At 36.4% G+C, this 20,194-nt stretch overlaps 1 protein-coding gene across 3 annotated transcripts; it reads left to right on the top strand.

Annotated features, from left to right (window-relative positions):
* Window positions 1-4,641: 4,641 nt before the first annotated feature.
* On the top strand, window positions 4,642-19,463 carry LOC116308272 (uncharacterized). 3 transcript variants are annotated; one of them, XM_089029592.1, is made up of 19 exons: window positions 4,642-4,783; window positions 4,866-4,986; window positions 5,328-5,404; window positions 7,726-7,766; window positions 8,199-8,277; window positions 8,854-8,910; window positions 9,045-9,140; window positions 9,611-9,690; window positions 10,032-10,102; window positions 10,601-10,738; window positions 11,076-11,300; window positions 11,845-11,928; window positions 12,682-13,001; window positions 14,089-14,290; window positions 14,844-15,085; window positions 15,859-15,990; window positions 16,405-16,491; window positions 17,522-17,605; window positions 18,155-19,463. In XM_089029592.1, exons 2-19 carry the CDS (start codon window positions 4,953-4,955, stop codon window positions 18,287-18,289), a joined length of 2,184 nt encoding a protein of 727 aa, XP_088885718.1. In that variant the 5' UTR covers window positions 4,642-4,783; window positions 4,866-4,952; the 3' UTR covers window positions 18,290-19,463. The 3 variants fall into 3 exon arrangements, with proteins under 3 accessions (XP_088885718.1, XP_088885719.1, XP_088885720.1); XM_089029593.1 differs by having other exon boundaries at window positions 4,905-4,986; XM_089029594.1 differs by lacking the exons at window positions 4,642-4,783; window positions 4,866-4,986; window positions 5,328-5,404; ... (2 more) ...; window positions 8,854-8,910; window positions 9,045-9,140 and adding an exon at window positions 9,364-9,483.
* The last annotated feature ends 731 nt before the right edge of the window (window positions 19,464-20,194 follow it).

Below are 20,194 nucleotides of genomic sequence, written 5' to 3' on the forward strand. Positions count from 1 at the left end.
GAGATAAGAAGCTATTTTATAGATGTGTGCAATAAAATTTGCGGCACATTGCGTTTCTACGAAATAAGCTAAGTTTCAAATTGTTCTATTTTCAGTTATTTCCTTGCGTGACACGACAGGCCGTTGGGTCTGTGACGGCTACTTCTTTGCTCATTATCCTCAATACCATTACCTAAAATATAATATGATGAATTAAACCTTAACTTTACAATATTTGTTCCAATATAAAAGAATTCAATGATCTACGGCTTCATTTAATAGTGTTTCTATAAGCTGTTTTGAAATTTCACCGCACAGTATTTTTTTTATTTGAATATCTCGAGGTCGGGAGGTCAATCGCTATTTGTTTATTTAATTGTAGTAAAGAAATCCTCGCTTTATCTCGAAACATACTAAAGAGATCCAAAAATGAGAAGTGTTCTTGTTTGTAGAGCTGAATATTTCTAGTTTTTTTTAGTTGAAGGTAACATATTATTTATATCATTGTGAGTGAAGGATGTACTCGCCCGCGTTAGCAGCGCATTGATCAACTCTATACTTATATTAGTAGTACTTGGAATACTGAATCTATATGTCTTTGTACTGAATACTAGTGAGTTAGACTAGGACGTCTAAATTGAAGACTCTTGCAAAAAAATAAAATAAAATAAAACAAAATAACAATGCATAATATATATTTTTTAATATACATCTTTAATATAATACAAATAACCATAATTACAAATACGAATATATATCTAAGAGCTGAATTATCAGAGAGAAATGAAACTATATACGATGGGCTCCGCCGAGAACCAGACGAAGCTTCTTATACAGTATATCACTTGTTCAAGAGACATCTTCAACACTTAGCATGGGCTGGGCTCTAAAACCAAGATCCGGAGCTGCTCTACAGAAAATGTGCGGTCGTATTTGACAGTGAAGTTTGACCTGGGTGAGAGGACTGGTTGAAAAGCAGACCCTGAACAAGTTGCCGCGGAAATGCGGTGCGCGAGAAATGATAACAATGAAAGGCGCTTTGAAAGAGTAGAATCGGGCTATCGAAGACCCAGATTGCAGGATTCTTCTCGCGTCTTTCCACTTCTCAGCATCATTAAGGCATGGCTCTCAGATGAAAAACTGATTAGCTATATCATAGCCAGTTTTCTACGAATCTTCCCCAAACTTGGCAAGTTAATGTCTTTTGTGAAAAGAAGGAACCTTAGAGCCTTGGTTACCATGAAAACTAAGTCACGTGACCACAAGGCCGCCATATTGGATGTTTAAACAAGCCGTTTGTAAACGTACCGAAACATCTTTAAAAGTCATGAAAATGCAGATTACTATTCATATTTACGATGCCTATATGGATCTAATTGGATATCTTGGAAATTATTTTAAGTTTAATTTTTAGAATATTTTCTATTTTTTCCAAAAACTTAAAAATATTCTAAAAATTAAACTTAATATAATTTCCAAGATATCCAATTAGATCCATATAGGTATTGCAAATATCAAAAGGAATATGGATTTTCAGGATTTTTGAAGTAGTTTCAATACGATTACAAACGATTTTTTTTAAAAATCCAAGATGGCGGTCTTGTGGTCACGTGACCTGGTTTCCATGGTAACAGATATGCGGTAATTGCTTGCCTTGAAGAATTACTACTACGAGCCAAATTTGGGAAACATTCATAGTAAACTGTCAAAGATATGAATAAATAACTGATTTTCCATCACTTCCTCAAAAGAGCTATGCCTTAATGGTGCTGAGTTCGCGAAAAAAATCCACAGTACGAGATATTTCCGTGACCAGTCCTCAACAAAATGTACGATCTTTGGTGGACGAGGAAGACATTCAGGATGTAATACGAGAGTCAGAACGTAAATCTGTTACAAGAAATTGAGGATAGCATTGGCCTGCAACACCCCATTATGCACTAGTCAATTGAAACCCCCACCCCCCGACCCCCGCGAAAGAAGGATAATAAGAACCTATAAGGCTACAATTTCAAGAAAGGTTCCAAACAGTGGAGTTCAGTGTAAAAGTGTATAGGTAGAAACTACTATAAGTTTGTTTGAGCATGTGTTTTGTGTAGAACATACTGCTATGCATTTGGCTACGGGCTGCCTGTGCTTGGAATCACAACGCCTTCTTTGGTATTTTTCAAGATGGCCGACCTCTTGTTTCCAGGCTATTACATATTCAAACGAGCGTTAAAATCCCCGCTCGATTCCCCGCTGAGAAAACCATTCGTTAAATCCCCGAACCCCGGGTGCAATCATGCTCTTAAAAGCACATCAAAAACGCGTCACGACCCCGTTCAGTGCCCGGCTAGCCGCGGGGGTTTCATTTGACTAGTGCATTATGACACGTACGATCTATGCGACTACTATATCAAAGAAACAAGATCTCTGCCTTCAATGGCGGAAGCTGAACATTAAAGAGTTTTAGATTGACCAGGCGCAAATATTCTTTTGATGATCGATGATAATGACACTGACACTGACACTGACACTGACACTGACACTGACACTGACACTGACACTGACACTGACACTGACACTGACACTGACACTGACACTGACACTGACACTGACACTGACACTGACACTGACACTGACACTGACACTGACACTGACACTGACACTGACACTGACACTGACACTGACACTGACACTGACACTGACACTGACACTGACAATGATAATAATAATAATACAGCAAAACAACAATAAAAGAAAAGGCCGTCCAATAAAAACATCAATAAGAACAATCTACCAAAGATTTCAGGAATATCAACCATCACAGATTTTGAAAGAATGCTTTAGACGCAACCATAATAGCTTGGCTTCAAAGTAGTTGAACTTACTCGGGTAGAGTGAAAGCTGAATGTTTCTCTAAGAAAAATGAGCAATTTACAGAGTAGCTCTATATCTTCAAAATTATTAAATTGGAGGAGCCAGTACCCGCAACCTCCACTTCCGAACCGCCGCCCCTATATGATCATAATTTTCACAATCACTCGTTCTGTAGTTATAAATGAATTCATACGTTTGTTTGCACCTGTTGCTATAATACTAGAAGAAAAAATGACCTGCACTTACCTTTACCTAAATTAAGCTTAGGTAAGAAAACGTTTAAATATTCAGGATCTCTTATGTTCAATACACTACCTAGAGATATTAAGGATATTTCATCTTTAAGTATTTTTAAGAGTCGCCTAAAAAAGTATTACTTAGCCTAAAAGTTTCGTTTTTTTTGTTTTTTTTTAGACATATAACATATATTTGGTTTTTTTTCCTAGGTACATGTTATTCTTAAATTTAAATTTTATATAAATATTAGTTAGGATTTTTTCAGATTTTATCATAGAATTAGTTTGTATATAGTGAAGTATATATTTTTATAGTTTGTAATTAGTTTATTGTTTTATATGCAGGGCCCCTATGGATATCAGCCTAGTTGCTGAAAGGGCTACCCTGTTGAAATTAAGTCTTTATTATATTATTGCAAAAATGATAGTATATGGAGTTCGAAAATATCGGAAGGACGAAATACCTTTTCACAATAAAAGATGATGGATAATTTATAAAGGAAATAAACGTTGAGAATGTTAAAAGACTAGTGACAAAGATATCAATGATATATTACCTACAACTTAAAAAAACTATAAATATTCAGCTCTACAAATAAGAACAGTTCTCAGTTTTGGATCTATTTAGGATGTTTCGACATATTACTAAGCGAGTATTTCTTTACTAAATTTACTATAATTAAATAAACAAATAACGATTGACCTCCCGCGGAGCTCGAAATAAAAAAAATACTGTGCGGTGAAATTTCAAAACAGCTTATAGAAACACTATTAAATGAAGCCGTAGATCATTGAATTCTTTTATATTGGAACAAATATTGTAAAGTTAAGGTTTAATTCATCATATTATATTTTAGGTAATGGTATTGAGGATAATGAGCAAAGAAGTAGCCGTCACAGACCCAACGGCCTGTCGTGTCACGCAAGGAAATAACTGAAAATAGAACAATTTGAAACTTAGCTTATTTCGTAGAAACGCAATGTGCCGCAAATTTTATTGCACACATCTATAAAATAGCTTCTTATCTCAAGGTTGAATGATATTTTAGGGCTGGGTTAGGTGCCACAAATGAGAAATTTGCAATATTCGAGGTCTCATAATCTTAGCTTTCCACGTCACGCTTTCAGTAATCTCGATCAGTTAGGATTATTTTTCAGAATTCGAGCATTCCAAAAAAAACTATTACTGTTTTTATGCAGAAGTTACACTAGACTAAAGTTCTGGATAGAAAAATTAGCTTTTATGTGGAGAGAAACCCGAGAAAACAGACTTTGAAAGTAGCCCTCGGCCGACCTCGAAAATCGGCGTCTTTCACTGATTTGGGGTCGATGGACAAAAATTCGCATAGCGGGTGGAAAAAAGAATTTAGAACAATTCTAACTGCAATTTTGTAGTGAGGATAGATAGTACTTTCGATGGTAGGAATATAAAAGAAATCTATTTTTCGAGCCCAGATCGAGTGGCACGCTGTTACAGAGACGCCCTCTTAATTATTGTTCGTCCCTGATATTGGGCTTCCTGTGGAGTAATAGTCCAGGAGTCTGGAGCAGAACTATTATTTTGTCGACTTTCACAACAAAGAAATAATTTCTTTTAATAAAGACTCTTCATTCTTAGGAGATCAAGAGAGCCCTATACCTTGGATCTTAGTCGTTCCAATCATCCAACAACAATGCTAGTCATATGTTAAAGGTTCCATAAATTTGTAAGTAGTTCAAAATACGTTTCTTAGTTGTTTATGACTGTTAATATAGTGTTTGACTTGACATAATTTCCCCTCATAATAGCCTTGGAAGCATAAGTCATTAAAAGAGTTTGGTTCTCAGAGGTTTAGTGTACATGAAAAGAAATGAAGAACTGAACGTTACAGAACTATGATCCCTTCTTGGAGGAAACATAACATTGTTGGTAAGATTTCAACAAAGTTAGCAATAGACCCAGGTAATGTTTTGTAGTGCAATGTCTTCCCATTCCAGACGGCCACGTTTCATTGTCTTGAGAATAAGATTGTTTGTTTGAGTTGTATCATTTATTTGTCTTTTATGCACAACTGTTAAAAAAAGAAATGACACCCTAGGGAATGGCACATGGTCTGAAATGGGAAAACATTGCATCACAACAAAATGGGTCTATTTTTGCTAGAATATTATTTTTCTAATTATCTACTTTTTACTTGTTTTTCCCCTTTGTTTTTGAACTAATATTAAAGCTTGTGTTGTATAATCACATTGTACAAATATTACTGACAGAAACTGAAGAAGAAGTTGCTAGGAACAGAGAAATCAAGAATAGAATCATCAATGAGCTGTCAATCACTGTCAAAGAAGTATGTTGTTTAATAGTGAATCGTTTCTCCTCATACCTGAAATATCCTCACTTTTATCCCTCGCAGATGAATAATAGACGACTTGCACTAACAAGTCACGTGACCCCATCCCCCTTAAAATGAATAAATGAATCAAAATGAACTCCAGAGATGAAAAGAGCATTTCAAATTTAGTAAGAGGGTGAGGTTTCAGCTTGAAATGTTGACTATAGAAGAAACAACATTAAATAGAAAATCAAATATTTTACAAGGATTTGTATGGGAAAAGTGTTGGCTGGTAAGCTTTTGCTATCCAGCGCATTTTCCCATACAAATCCTTATAAAACATTCAATTTTATATCTAATACCATTTCTCCTGTTTTGCTTATTATGAGCTGAAACTCTGCCTCCCTACTGATGCCAAGATGCTCTTTTCATTTTGGTTTTTTTATCTTGACAAAACTGTTCATTTTAAGGGAGTTAGGGTCACATGACCAGTTAGTTCAAGTCATCTATTATAATGGAAGGGAATCGATGATGGTGTAGTTTCTTCTCGCCTCTAGGGTCTTCCAATTCCTGGACTGGGCATGATATGTGAGTCAAGTCTGTCTGGTCTCTCCCTTGATTTAAGGTTTTTTCTCTAGTTTTCCTGGTTTTGGTGGCGAAGAGGATGATGATGATGATGACGATCATATGGTGGTAGTGGTGGTAGTGGTGATGATGATGATGGTAGTGGTGATAATGATGATGGTGGTGGTGATGGTGGTGGTGGTGGTGATAATGATGATGGTGGTGGTGATGGTGGTGGTGGTGGTGATGATGATGATGGTGGTGGTGATGGTGGCAGTAATGATGGTGATGATGATCATTTGGTGGTGGTGATGATGATGATGGTGAAGATGGTGATGATGATGGTGAAGATGGTGATGATGGTGATGATGATGGTGATGATGATGATGATCATTTGGTGGTGGTGATGATGATGATGGTGAAGATGGTGATGATGGTGATGATGGTGATGATGATGATGATCATTTGGTAGTGGTGGTGGTGGTGATGATGATGATGGCAGCAATGATGATGATGATGGTGATTAGGGCTGTCCACAAGTTGCTCCAAAAAGTCCAAAAAGTTGTCCCAAAAAGTCCAAAAAGTTGCTCAATAAAAAGTTCATATTTGCAATCAATTTGATGATTTAATATCATAGAATCCAGTGAATAAGTACTAAGTAATGTCTATATTTAATACTGAGGGTAATACTAAATATGCATATAATATAATATTTTATACAAATTTATAAATAATGTTATAAATACTGTACTATAATAAATTTGTAGTCAATCATGTGATAGAAAAGCAATATATAAGCAAATTTATAGTCAATCATATTATAGTCAGCTTTAATAGAAGTATAAAGGCTTTATATTTTGTTCCTGTTGTATCTAAGCATAACAGAGGCTTAAACTGTACTTCACTGTACCGCAGACATTTCTCTTCTTTTCTGCAGGATTGCTCTGCACTTTCCTTTCTCGGGCAATACTAGCTTTCGTTGGCTAACTCAAATTAGCTCCAGCATTGGCTGCTATTGTTAATGGGCTTTTGTTCTGTGTCAGAATTGTGTCAGAACTTCACAAAGTGTATACAAATTGCAAAGACAAGCATTGAAACCATTGGAGCAAAAAAAAAATTCACTTTTTGTCCTTATTTGGCGTGATAATTTGTTTAAATTCATGTAAAAGTTAAAAAAAGAATGAAAGTTGCTCGAAAGTGAAAAAGTTGCTCGAAATCGGAAAAGTTGCCCAAAAGTTGCCAAGCAACTTGTGGACAGCCCTAATGGTGATGGTGGAGGTTATGATATATAATCTACCATACTTGGACTTGATCCTTGCCGTGTTGGCTCTCAAGTTTTTTGAAACTGAGAAAAACTGAATGCATTACACAGTGATTTAAATATAAAAAAATTAGTAGCTATATTAAAGTCCAACTAAAAAGCCATGAATACCAAAAACATGTCTGGAATGTTTATTGTGTTCTGATCAATCATGTGCAAGAATGAATTCATTACAAAATAATGTACTGGTATATGTTATTGGAACCCTTGTGCCGTTTTGTACCAAGTTTGTTGTGAAAGCTACAAAAATCGTTCTATACCAAAACTGTTTCTCAAATTTCTTAAAAATAAAATGATTAAAATATGAAGTTTGAAACTTTTAAATGATGAACAACTTTGGCACAATTTCAGACATATATTACATGTTCACAGTTTTCTTAGTTTGACTGATAGTAATGATCAGCATGTTCTTGTAAACACACTCCTAAAGATGCTGTATTTTCTGTCATAGATACAGAAGACTCATTTGGATGGTGACTTTGATATTGACAAGTATGTTATGTTTTTGTATTTTATTTTCATTTATTAAACTCATTCATAATTCGTGAGGAAAACACAACAGAAATCACGACCGTGAAGAGTTTGGTAAATCAGATACAGAATCCTGTTCATTTGCATAAACTTTAAGATGGATTTTCTTGGCTAGATTCACTTTTATCTTGAAAATTTTAGCGAAACACAAAGGAACTAACCTAGACGTTTGATAAGTAATCTACAATGTTTGTGTCCGTGTTGTATCGAATATACAAACTCTTGGCTATGCCTCGAGTTTGTATAGCGGATACAACACGGCCACTCATACTGTATATATTACTTATAGATTGGGTAAAAATTGTATTGAAATTTAATTATTAATTAATTTTTTGTTTTTTTGTTTGTTTTTGTTGTTGTCTCCTGTTTTGTTCATATCTTGTTATTTTCCAGGAATGACCAGTATGCATCAATGCTGTGTACATTGATAGAAGCAGTGTTGCTACATGGATACCAGGAACATGGTATCAAGGTGTGCGGAAAACAAAATAATGATATTATATACATATCACTCACTGTGCCACCTCACCACTGAGAGCCCAGAATCACAAAATTGCTTTTTAATCCATGAGTTAGCCATGCCCTAGTTCTAGCTTTGGTTAGCCCAGAGGTTGTTACAGAGTTTAATCTGTGAGTTAGCCATGCCCTAGGTCTAGCTTTGGTTAGCCCAGAGGTTGTTACAGAGTTTAATCTGTGAGTTAGCCATGCCCTAGGTCTAGCTTTGGTTAGCCCAGAGGTTGTTATACAGAGTTTAATCTGTGAGTTAGCCTTGCCCTAGGCCTTACTGTACTTAGATCAGCCCAAAGGTTGTTACAGGGTTTGTTGTGTGAGTTAGCCATGTCCTGACTTAGATCAGCCCATGGCCAGAGGTTGTTTCAGGTTTTGATCTGTGAGTTAGCCATGTTGTAGGCCTTACTGTGATTAGCCCAGAGGTTGTTACAGGGTTTGATACAAGTTGAAGGTTTTTGAAGGTTGAACACACAGCTGACCCTCAGAAGCAAATAAATTTACTACAATTGAAAAAAACATTCTTTGTCTGTGGTTATAGATGTCCAATTTCTATAATCTGCTTGGGAAGATTTCTTCAGAATCCATGCCATCACATGTGAGTATGTATAAATCTTCCTTTAAAACGATAACAAATAATATAGAAAACTGCACTATCAGCAAATATTAAAGGAGCAGATTGTAAATTTGAAAATTAGTTCTGAAAAGTAGTTTTATTTGTTGCTTTTTCAGTCTTTTTGGAGTTTCCTTGTCCATTTCACCCATAAAGACATTACGCAGGAGCTACAGCACCTATCACATATAACCACACCCATTGGTCAATGCAGGGTGAGTACAGCACCTATCATGTATAACCACACCCATTGGTCAATGCAGGGTGAGTACAGCACCTATCACATATAACCACACCCATTGGTCATTGCAGGGTGAGTACAGCACCTATCACATATAACCACACCCATTGGTCAATGCAGGGTGAGTACAGCATCTATCACATATAACCACACCCATTGGTCAATGCAGGGTGAGTACAGCACCTATCATGTATAACCACCCCCATTGGTCAATGCAGGGTGAGTACAGCACCTATCACATATAACCACACCCATTGGTCAATGCTGGGTGAGTACAGCACCTATCATGTATAACCACCCCCATTGGTCAATGCAGGGTGAATACAGCACCTATCACATATAATCACACCCATCAGTCAATGCAGGGTGAGTACAGCACCTATCATATATATCAATGCAGGGTGATGCTAGTTTGTTGATAATGATATTACTGGACTGTTTCAGGCATGGGTGCGTCTGGCTTTGAATGACTGTCTGATGGAAAGTTATCTTGATGCAATGCTGTCAGACACCAAGAAAATACAGTGAGTCAAGATATCTTCAGTATCTGTTATAATTCTCCTTTCCCATAGATCTATTTTATGGGTTGATGCACTTATAGCATAAGCCATTGTTCATGAGGTACACCAATCTTGTGGCTGAATGTTCATTCTTGTAATCAACTGGCTGATCAACTGAAATTGAGTGTCTAGTCTGTCCATTGAAGTAATGAGTACTTCAATGAAGAATGGAGTATAAATAGTTTCACCAGAGTAATGGAAAAATAATAAGAAATAAAGATGGCTAGTTAAAGTTGATGTAAAGATGTTTTTTATCCCATTCTATGTCTTCTACAATTATTACTTTTATTGCATTCCATGGATAGGATGTACTACAAGCCAGTTGCATTCATGCTAGAGGAAGAGTTACCATATATAATGATCAGCTTCTTGCAAGGTAACAATTGCACATGCAATTCAACTATGATAATCTACAAGATATCGCTGGCTGTGGTGGCCTAAGGGTTATTGCATCTTAAGAAAAAGACTGATTAAAATTGAAAGTGCCTCACTCTCCACCAATATTATCTATGCTTCTCCCAGGTCTGTCAAAGGGGTGCCAATAAAATGGGGGGGGGGGGGGTGTGGGTGTGGTAATCTGTGGGGTAACTTGGGGTACTGGAATTTATCCAGGGATTGTAGACAGTGCTATTTAATTTTATCTTTTTAGTACTCTTTTTATGGATCTTCATGATAGTAACGATTAGTGAAGGAGTTCAACATCAGCATATTTTTTAGGGTTTCTTATTTTCCTATTTTGTTTATTCGTTCCTTCGTTCATTCATTTGTCATTCATTTGTTCCTTTTGTTTGTTCATTCCTTTGCTTGTTTGCTCGTTTCTTTAGTTTATAAAATACTTCGTTCATTTTTTCATTTTTTATTTTAATTCTTTTAGGAATAACTGAATTCAAGTTTAATTTTAATTATAACACACCAAGCTTGAATACCTGGACAGGTGATACCCTTGCCCTGGCAGGAATATGGCAGCTACCTCATTATGCCATTCACTCCCCCCAACCAGTAACTACCTCAGGTAACAACCAACAAGCAATCATAAATGTAGCTCAATTATCTAGTACAAAGCATCTTGGGAAATTGAGTATTCATGCCATGCTTCCTCCGATTAAACTCACCTAAAGATTTTTAAGTACATTTTGAGTTTCATAACACTTACAGATAGATCCATCTCTTGTGTCTGCAGTACTCAATTTCTTATAACCCTTTGCGAGCTGTGATGCACATTGTCTACAGAGGATTTGCAACAACATGTGATGGTAGCCATGACAGGGGGCACAACAATACAGTTAAAAGTTTGAAGCTTTTTTTCATAGCTCTAATTCACAATTACAATTTTTATTAATATGATCAAGCATTAGAGACACATGGAGCTACAAGCAGTCAGCCACCATCGAGTTCTACACATGTACGAAGACCAGTAGCCATTCCACATAAAAGGTCTATCAGTGACGAGATAGAAGTTGCCAGGAGTGTACATGAAGTTGCGGAAGGAGAACATGTTGTAATTTGTGAAGAAAATCCTGTTGAAAGAAGGGTGATAATTGACGAACCCCACATTGAGCCTGAGGATGAAACAGGTATGCTACTCATGTAAGAATACTAATAATTTAGGAGAAGGGAGCATGTTGAAATTTTGTTTGTGTCTGTTTATCTTCAGTTTGTCTTAATCTAATAGATTAATAAATAGATCAAATCAAAATTTAGGAGTCGAATTCTTTGGGGGAGAAAAACCAGAGAACCCAGAAAACCTTTGAGCATAGGATAGAACCAACAATCAACTCAACTCACATACAACATGAAGCCTGATGGGACTCGAACCTGTGTCACCTTGGTGAGAGGCGAGCACTCTCACCGCTATAGCATCTGTGCTTCCCATAATGTGACAGGCAATCCTTGTAGTATTTGTTTGTGAGATGAATGAGACAGGTGTTTCTAGTTGAATATGGCACTTTATGGCAGGTTTCCTTTTATTTTACGAGGAGTGTGGACCTTTCAGTAACGAGGAAGGTCCGTGTCATTCCTCTCATAAACAAATGCTACAAGGAATGCCTGTCACTGGTTAAAGTCTTAAGCATCAGAAGACCAATAATCTTACTTTACTCTAATCCTGTTTTGAAAAAGATATGATTGAAGAAAAGCCTTTTTCTACTGAGGAGATATCACATCATACAGCTGATGACAACAAAGATCAAATACCAATACCAGGTATGAACAGCTTTAAATAGCAATTCCCAGAGCCGTTCAACTCAGAGGCTAGAACAATAAGTTTCAGTTCCAATGAGAGTAAGATTCTATTGTTTTGTCCTCAGAATTAGGCTGCATTGGGAGTATCCTGCAAGGGGTCTATGCAGCAAAATAATGATTTTCTGGTTCTGTACAGAAGATTGAATAATGTACAGTGTATAGTGTATAGCTCAAAAAGAATGGTAAAGCCCCTTTGAATAATTTTAAAATAATTTATGCCTGGAGTGAAGCTGTTTTGTGAGGTTATTTCCACAAGCACTACAAACTACAATCTTCCCTACATTCAGCACACAACACTTAACTCACACGTTGATTTTAATAGAGGGAAGAAACCAAAGAACCCAGAACCCAAAAATTCTGATGGCAAGGGAGAAAACAACACATCAATCAAACTCTACTGTCTCGTGTTTGCGGTCGATTTGAGAAACGAACTCACAACACCAGGCATGAACTATGCAGCAGTGAGACAGTGCTGTAGTAATGCATGCTACTCCACAACCTTGTTTGAGTCCACACCATTGCTCCTCAAAACAAGAGAGGATGTTGGATCCACACTTGTCATCGGTAGAACTCGGTGTTCTAAAGAAGATAGTACACAGTCTTGGGTCATATATACAACAGAGGTTCACTTAGGGTACATATATGAAAGAACCTCTATTCAGGATATAGGGATCAGTATATTTAACATAATATTATTTTGCACACAATCTACAGAGGCTGATAGGTCAACAGCGATCAGTCCAGTTCCCATGATGGGCAGCAATAAGCTAGGAGTCAGCACTGGATGGTCATCAGCCTTTGATACAAATACCATACCTAGTACTAATACACCTAAGGAACCAGAAACTCCTGAAGAAAATAAGACCAATGAACAATCAGCTCCTCCTGAAGACAGCAAGCTGCAACATGTACAATCAACTACTGGTATGCCCAGTTATACTAACCTGCTGAGCAGTTATACCGTACAGGGACAAGCAAATTTTGATACTTCTGTGTATGATGAAGAAGATGGAGGGAAGAAAACTACAGAGAAGGTACAATATTACAGACATCCGTGAATGTGTAGTACCAGAAATTATCCATACTACCCCCTCCCCCCCACAGAGGAATTTTGTAAAGACCTCCCACCTATGCCTGGAAATTCCAATTTTCTTACATACGAACTCTGTAATTTTGTTCTTTCTCTGACCCCCCCTACCCCTCGGAAATTCCAAATTCCTCTGTGGGGGGAGGGGGAGTATGGATAACTTCTTGAACTGCACAATGCAATATTCCGTTCCCAATATTCATGTTTCTAAAGAGGAGAGTTCGAGGAGGTAATCTTGTATGTGTTATTAATCGATAACCAAACACCACCACCGATCTTTTACATTAACATCTGCACCAATAGTTATTATGATTACCATAATCATCATCAGTTTTATCATTATCAGATCATCGACATCATTATCATCATCATTATCTTCATGCATCATTAATCAACGACAACAACAGCACAAACATGCCACCATCATCATCATCATAATCTTTATTATCATCAACTTATGCATCATAAATCACCATCACAGCACCAACACACCATCATCATCTGCACTTTTATCATCATCATCATCATTTTTATTATTATACATCATTAATCAACAAGAACAGCACCATGAACACAATCATCATAATTATCTTCATCATCATCATCATTATCATTATGAAATAACTGCTTTATCAGAGCAAGTGTGCACACTTTCAGTTGCCTCATTTCTATCCAAAATAACAGCTAATGAAATTTGTGTAAAAGAAATAAAAAGTGTGCTTGCTGTGCTGCATGGAGTTATAAAGCACTAGGGAATTGACAGAACACTCGAGAAGTGTTGAAAAGCACTCGAAAAGCTATATGCCGTGTTTCTCCAAACACTTCTCTCATGTTCTGACCATCCCCCTGTGCTTTATGACTGCACACAGCACACGCTCACGTTTTCTATTTCTTCAATGACATCAACAGCAGCTCCATTGTCATTGAAGTATATTTCATCATAGTCATAATCCTACCAATTTTATTATAATTAATAAAGGAATATCATTTGATACAGCTTATACCAATAAATGTTTGTGCACCTTAATTCTCAGATTCCCATCCCAAGGCCCATCAGTCCAGACCAGACAGAACCACAAATGCCAGGATTTGAAGTGGTACCACACAGTTCATCTGTACATTCAGAACATGCTGATGACAAGATACACTTCTTGATGTCTATTCTTACTCGGATATCGAATGAAAAAGGGCTGGACAGTCAGAATTACCAGTGCAAAGGATGTGGAAGGAACATTGGTACTAAGGATATTTATAGCTGAGAATTAGACTATTAATCATATCCTTTTTGTAATCACTACCAAATCCTGCAATCTGATTGGTTCAAAGGAGTGCGATTAATTCCAAAATTGCATCCTTAGGAGCTCTTAATCGCATCCTAAAAAATAATCTTTTTTAAACAATAAAATAAAACAAAATAAAACAAAAAAATCAACAACAACAAAAATATTTTTTTAGATGTTTTTTTTTGTTCGCATTTAGTTCTTCTACTACATGAAATTGATTATTCTGCACTCTTTATTGTGTCTTTTTCTTATGTATGATTACAAAAAGGATATGATTAAGTGGTAACTGAACTTCGTGTCGTGCAATTTTGGTCTGAAATCAAAATTGCAATTACAAATCGCACTTCCGCTACGCGGTCGTGTGATTTTGTAATCGCGCATTTGATTTCAGACCAAATTGCACTCCACTCAGTTCAATTACCATCATTTATTTGTCTTCATCATCATCCTTTTTCATATTTCTACATATTATTCTAGCACAAGTCTGACCCATGGTGTGTTTTTAGGCATGATATATGGACAGGCTAAAGTGTGTAGGTATGATGGCTGTTACTACTGCTATGAATGCCATAGTGATGATGAAAATGTTATACCAGCAAGGATCATTTACAATTGGGATCTTAGAAAACACAAAGTATGCCGAGCTGCGAAGTTGTTCTTGTTACAAATTGAAGAAGAACCTTTGCTGAATATCGATGAAATGAACCCTCTGTTGTACGACGTTGTTGAGGAGCTGCAAGAAATTAAGGTGACCCATTAAAAGATTCAATCAAACACATTCGTATGAGACGTATCTGTACAGAATAAAAAATAAAATAAATCAGTTTTATTTAAAGGAGGTGGCTGAAGGAGAAGTCATTGCCATTTTACATGGTCATTCAACACAGTGAAGGTCTAATCATTTGCAGATATCCTTAGAGCAAAGGCAGCACCTTCTATTTGAGATATTTTAATACCCTGAGTGTTGGACTTGCCAAGGCTTGATCCCATGTCCTTCCACACAATAGTCCAGTGCCCAACATACTGAGCCAATTTTAAGCAACCATTATACTATTACTTCATACAAAGAGCTTAGCGATTCACTACCATTCAATGAAAGTCCAAAAGATCTACCATACATTCTTGTCAATAACACATGCAGAAGTGTGAAGCATGGGTGGCGTAGCGGTGAGAGCGCTCGCCTCTCACCAAGGCAACCCTGGGTTTGAGCCCTGCCATGCTCAGTGATGTACGTATGTGAGTAGAGTTGTTCGTTGGTTCTCTCTGTGCTTCAAGGGCTTTCCTGCCTCTGTAAAAATCGCAGAAGTAGGGTCAATCAAAGTGGTTCTATGAAATTGCATGGGCTGCAACTTGTCGGCTTGAAAACGTGGTGTTTTCTGATAATGTCATTAACACTTTGATTGATGTCCACAAAAATCTTATCTTTTTGAAATGGCAAATTCTACTTTTCCATCCATACCTTTGAAAAGCACTGTGATCATGCAATAGATCTTCATTTGCAATTTTTTCTCTGTTCTTTAGATGTTGCGCAAACAGCTTCTACACTTGAAGGGGTTTCTGTTCACCTGTAAGGAACCCATTGCTGATGAAGTAAGACGAAGAATATGGCCTCGTGAATACTTGTGGGATGACATACACCAGTATTCTGTTCTGGTAATTATAATTAACACTTAACTATGCACTTGTCTATCTTTGATACTATTTTATTTAATATAGAGGTTTTGCACCATCACGCGATGGCAGCCATGACAGGATCGAGACAGGAACAATTGATTCTGGTCTAATGTAATTTACATGAGAAAGAATTCACTTTCTCGGGGAAAAAAGACTATTGTTGTGCCTCCTATCTTGGCTGCATTGACGTGATCATGCAAATCCTGATATAATTCACTGTCATTTAAACTAATAAGTTCACACTGAATCATGGTGTCCCTCAGGGAACTGCCTTGGACCATTTTTGTTTTCTTAATCATGTGGGCGGCCAGCTCTATTACAGCACTGTCTTTCCCCACTCACCCCTTTTTTTGTTTTCAGCATTATTGCTTAATTTTATGAAATATATTTCAGGACTTGATTCAAACTAATTCAGGCCAGCTTGCTCATCATTTGAAGAAAGTGATATCATTCTGCAAGAAACATGTCTATAAATGCAAGGTATGTTATTGTTTTGTATTTTATTTCGGTTATTTCTGTAGGCTGATCTCCCTCGTCCTACTGACTGGAGTATTTTTATTTGCTTTAATTTGCTTAGGCTCATATCAAACAACGAACTTCACATGAGCTGAACCTAACTACATCAAAGAAGACCGCTTTCTTAAAGTGCTACTCAAAATCACTCAAACTACGAAAATCACTCAAACTTAGATTCAGCTGAAACTTCCTAAGAATACTCTTTAAGGGTCCAATATTCACTGTATGAAGTGTTTTCTCGATATTATGATATTTTTACGATTATTTTTTGGAGTCTGTGATGTCATACACTCAACATCAAACATTGCTACATATATTTTTTTGTATATAAATCCTTAATTTATTTTATTCCTATGAAGCCCAAAGAGTGGCTAATGTGCTTATTTCACATTACTTGTGACTATAATTTATATTTTGGGGTGTTTGGGTATTTCTTTCTCCCTTTACTACTGATATTTTGATCATAAACTACAAAGAAATGTATGGAGCGATGTTCGATGTTGAGTGTATGACGTCACAGACTCCAAAAAATAATCGTAAAAATATCATACTTTCGTCCTGAATATCGAGAAAACACTTCATACAGTGATTATTGGACCTTTAAAGAGTATTCTTAGGAAGTTTCAGCTGAATCCAAGTTTGAGCGACTTTCGTCAGAGTAGCACCTTAAATCCATTAGGTTTGGCTCATGTGGAGTTTGATGCTTGACTTGAGCCTTACTTATCGATCATCTAATTTTATTAAACATAAATACTAGCCTTTCATTTTTGAATCAAATGTACTTCCCGATACCAGAAATAACATATGGGCTGGCAATTTCTAATGCTGTTTTTTCAGAAGATTAAGAAATTCTTTGCATATATGGTTAAACTTTGGATTTCATCATGTTAATACTCTTTGCAACAAAATCTTAATATTTTTTTCCCTAGTATTTTAAATAAAGGCCATTGCATTAGTTTTCAATTCTCATTTTCAGGCCATTGTTATTTTTCAGCTGTGTTGTCAAAAGGGTTTTATCTGTGAATTCTGTAATGATCCAAAAATTATTTATCCATTTCAAGTCAATACTACAACACAGGTTAGTTATAGATGATCATAATATAATTATGGTTAGAGAACCCCTACTTTATCTCTTATTTATTTAATCCCATTTGTCCATTCATTCATCCATTTATCCCATTCGTCTGTTCTTTGCTTCCTGTCATTAATTCATTGCTCATTTGTTTAATCCCATTCATCCATTTTTACATCTTATTTATTCATCCCCTACCTATAAATATACATCCATCAGTTCATCCATCTATTTTTTCATCTCATTTATTTATCCCCTACCTATAACTATCCATCCATCCATCCATCCATCCATCGATCCATTCATTTATTCATGGTATAACGATACACCGAATCGAAATATGGCGACCAATCTAAATAACTATTGTTCAGGACTGACTAGCGACTGACTAGTTTCAAGGTGAACACAAGGCTAGTCAGTCGCTAGTTAGTGAAGAACAATAGTTAATCAAATTGGTCGCCATATTTCGATTCATTGACTTGCATCCCTTCAATCAGTAAATATCAATCTCATATCATTATTTTATTGTATTATCACTATTGTTGTTGTCTGCAGTGTCCTGAATGCAAAGCCGTCTACCACAAACAATGCATTGCAGATAGAAACTGTCCAAAATGTGCACGAAGACTTAAAAAGAAGGCTGCAACAGCATTAGAATCTACAGCCTTAGAGTTTAATTCTCCTTGGTAACCATACCATGACAACAGCCCGTAAGGTAGAGGATTAAATAATCTTAAATTATCCTGCAGCCTCAATTCATGGTTCCCCTACCCGTAGTTACCGCTGCTTAATGTCCAACTAGCACAACAAATGAGCTAGAATATCTTAGAATCTAAAACTCTGATAGCGGGATAGGCCCTTTGCAGCCTAGAAATCACGTCCTGATTAATTCACTGAGAGCAAATGAATGAACATCTTGATTCCCATGGGTTAAATATACTGGAGAGCAAACAAAATTTCTACAACCTGTTTCGAGAGATCGTAATAAAACTGCATTTCGTAACACACTGGTTACACATCGTTTCAGTTCTTTACAAGTAGCTAAAAAGAATCACCAATTTAAAATTAAAAAATTTGCTTACCAGTACAGACACGCGACCGTTAACTGCAAAGGGCCTATTATAAATTGTTTCTGTTAATTACTGTCCTTTGAAAATAAAATAAAATTGTCTTGTAATTCAAGTAGAACTTTTTCAAACAGATGCTGTATATAGTTTTTAAAAATTGAATTCCTCTCAATGGAAAACGTTTGCAACGGTGATTAATTCGCTAACCTTTTTTAAGGGGAACCATAAGATGAAAACTGTCGTTTTATTCAAGGACATGGAAAAGGAATTGCACGTGGTTGATTTAATCTCTTTTCCCTGTCCCAGATAAGCCCGCGCCAACACTAAATGCGGTTTTAGTTTTGTGAAACGCTTCGTGAAACTCTTCGCGCCCACGCTAGCGTTCTTTTAGCGTTTTTTTTTTTCTCGCCCGTCCAAACTAAAGCGATCAAAACGTTTTCCCTGTTTATACCAATACCATAAATGTCAAATGTATGTATGAGTTTTCAAATGAATGCGTTTTCGATCGTTTTGGGGTAAACGCAAAACCAAAACTCATCGGCGTAATTCTTGCCTCCTTTGGTTAAGCAAGCCGAGCCAGTTTTTCAGCCTTCTTGTTGGTTGACATGTCAAGAGGTAGAGAGTTTTCATAAAATAACTTAGGAAAAGCTCATACAGAGCTAAAGTAAAATGGCTACAAGTTCTATTGAGATAAGTAAACCCTATTTTGAAATTTAAATTAAAAACTAAGTATTTAAATAATAGAATTTAAAAGTTTAAATTTGATAATAAATTTCAATAAAACGAATGAAAGCATAGCTATTATACAAGTGTTCACATTTTATATTCGCGCGATCAGCAGAACACAGACTCAAAAAAAATTACTAAGAAGTGCATGGTTGCCGGTGAACAAAGTAATCCATACATTCCTTATTGAACTTTTTAGTTTCTGAATGGGTTTGTAAAATAACTGTTATAAATCTCCCGTTCTGATTGGTTTGGAGCGCGTGCTTTATGAGAGTACACAGCACGTGCTCGCACTTTCAGTTCAGAAATTCCTAGCAAAACACAACTTGCTTGCCGTGCTGTTTCCAGTTATAAAGCACTTGGCAAATGGCATAACACTCGAGAAGTGTCGAGAAGCACTCCGCTACGCGTCATGCTTCTCCTAACACTTCTCTCATGTTCTGCCAATCCCCGCGTGCTTTATAGCTTCACAGCACGTGTTTGCTATTTCTTCAATATCTTGATTATCGATATTCAGGGACTCGTAACGAGTCCCTCACGATATGAAATCAGGCATGGGGCTATAAACTAGTGTTAACTTTGTACCATACCGAAGATGTATAGTATTTATAAAATTTACCCTTTTGTGGATATATATAGTTTTTGTTAAAACTGAATAAGCAGCCTAAGCTGTTGGTTAGAGAGAGGTAAAGTTCTTGGTCACTGACTTCTGCAACGCCAAATACTATCCAAAAATGGCCCCAGCATATTTATTGTAAATAACAAAACAAAAAATTAATGTTTTCGCTTGATCATTTCATAA

Source organism: Actinia tenebrosa, unplaced genomic scaffold (assembly GCF_029948245.1).
Source record: "Actinia tenebrosa isolate PJP-AT-01 unplaced genomic scaffold, QUT_ActTen_1.0 PGA_scaffold14__42_contigs__length_11649687, whole genome shotgun sequence".
Classification (NCBI taxonomy): Eukaryota; Metazoa; Cnidaria; class Anthozoa; order Actiniaria; family Actiniidae; genus Actinia; species Actinia tenebrosa.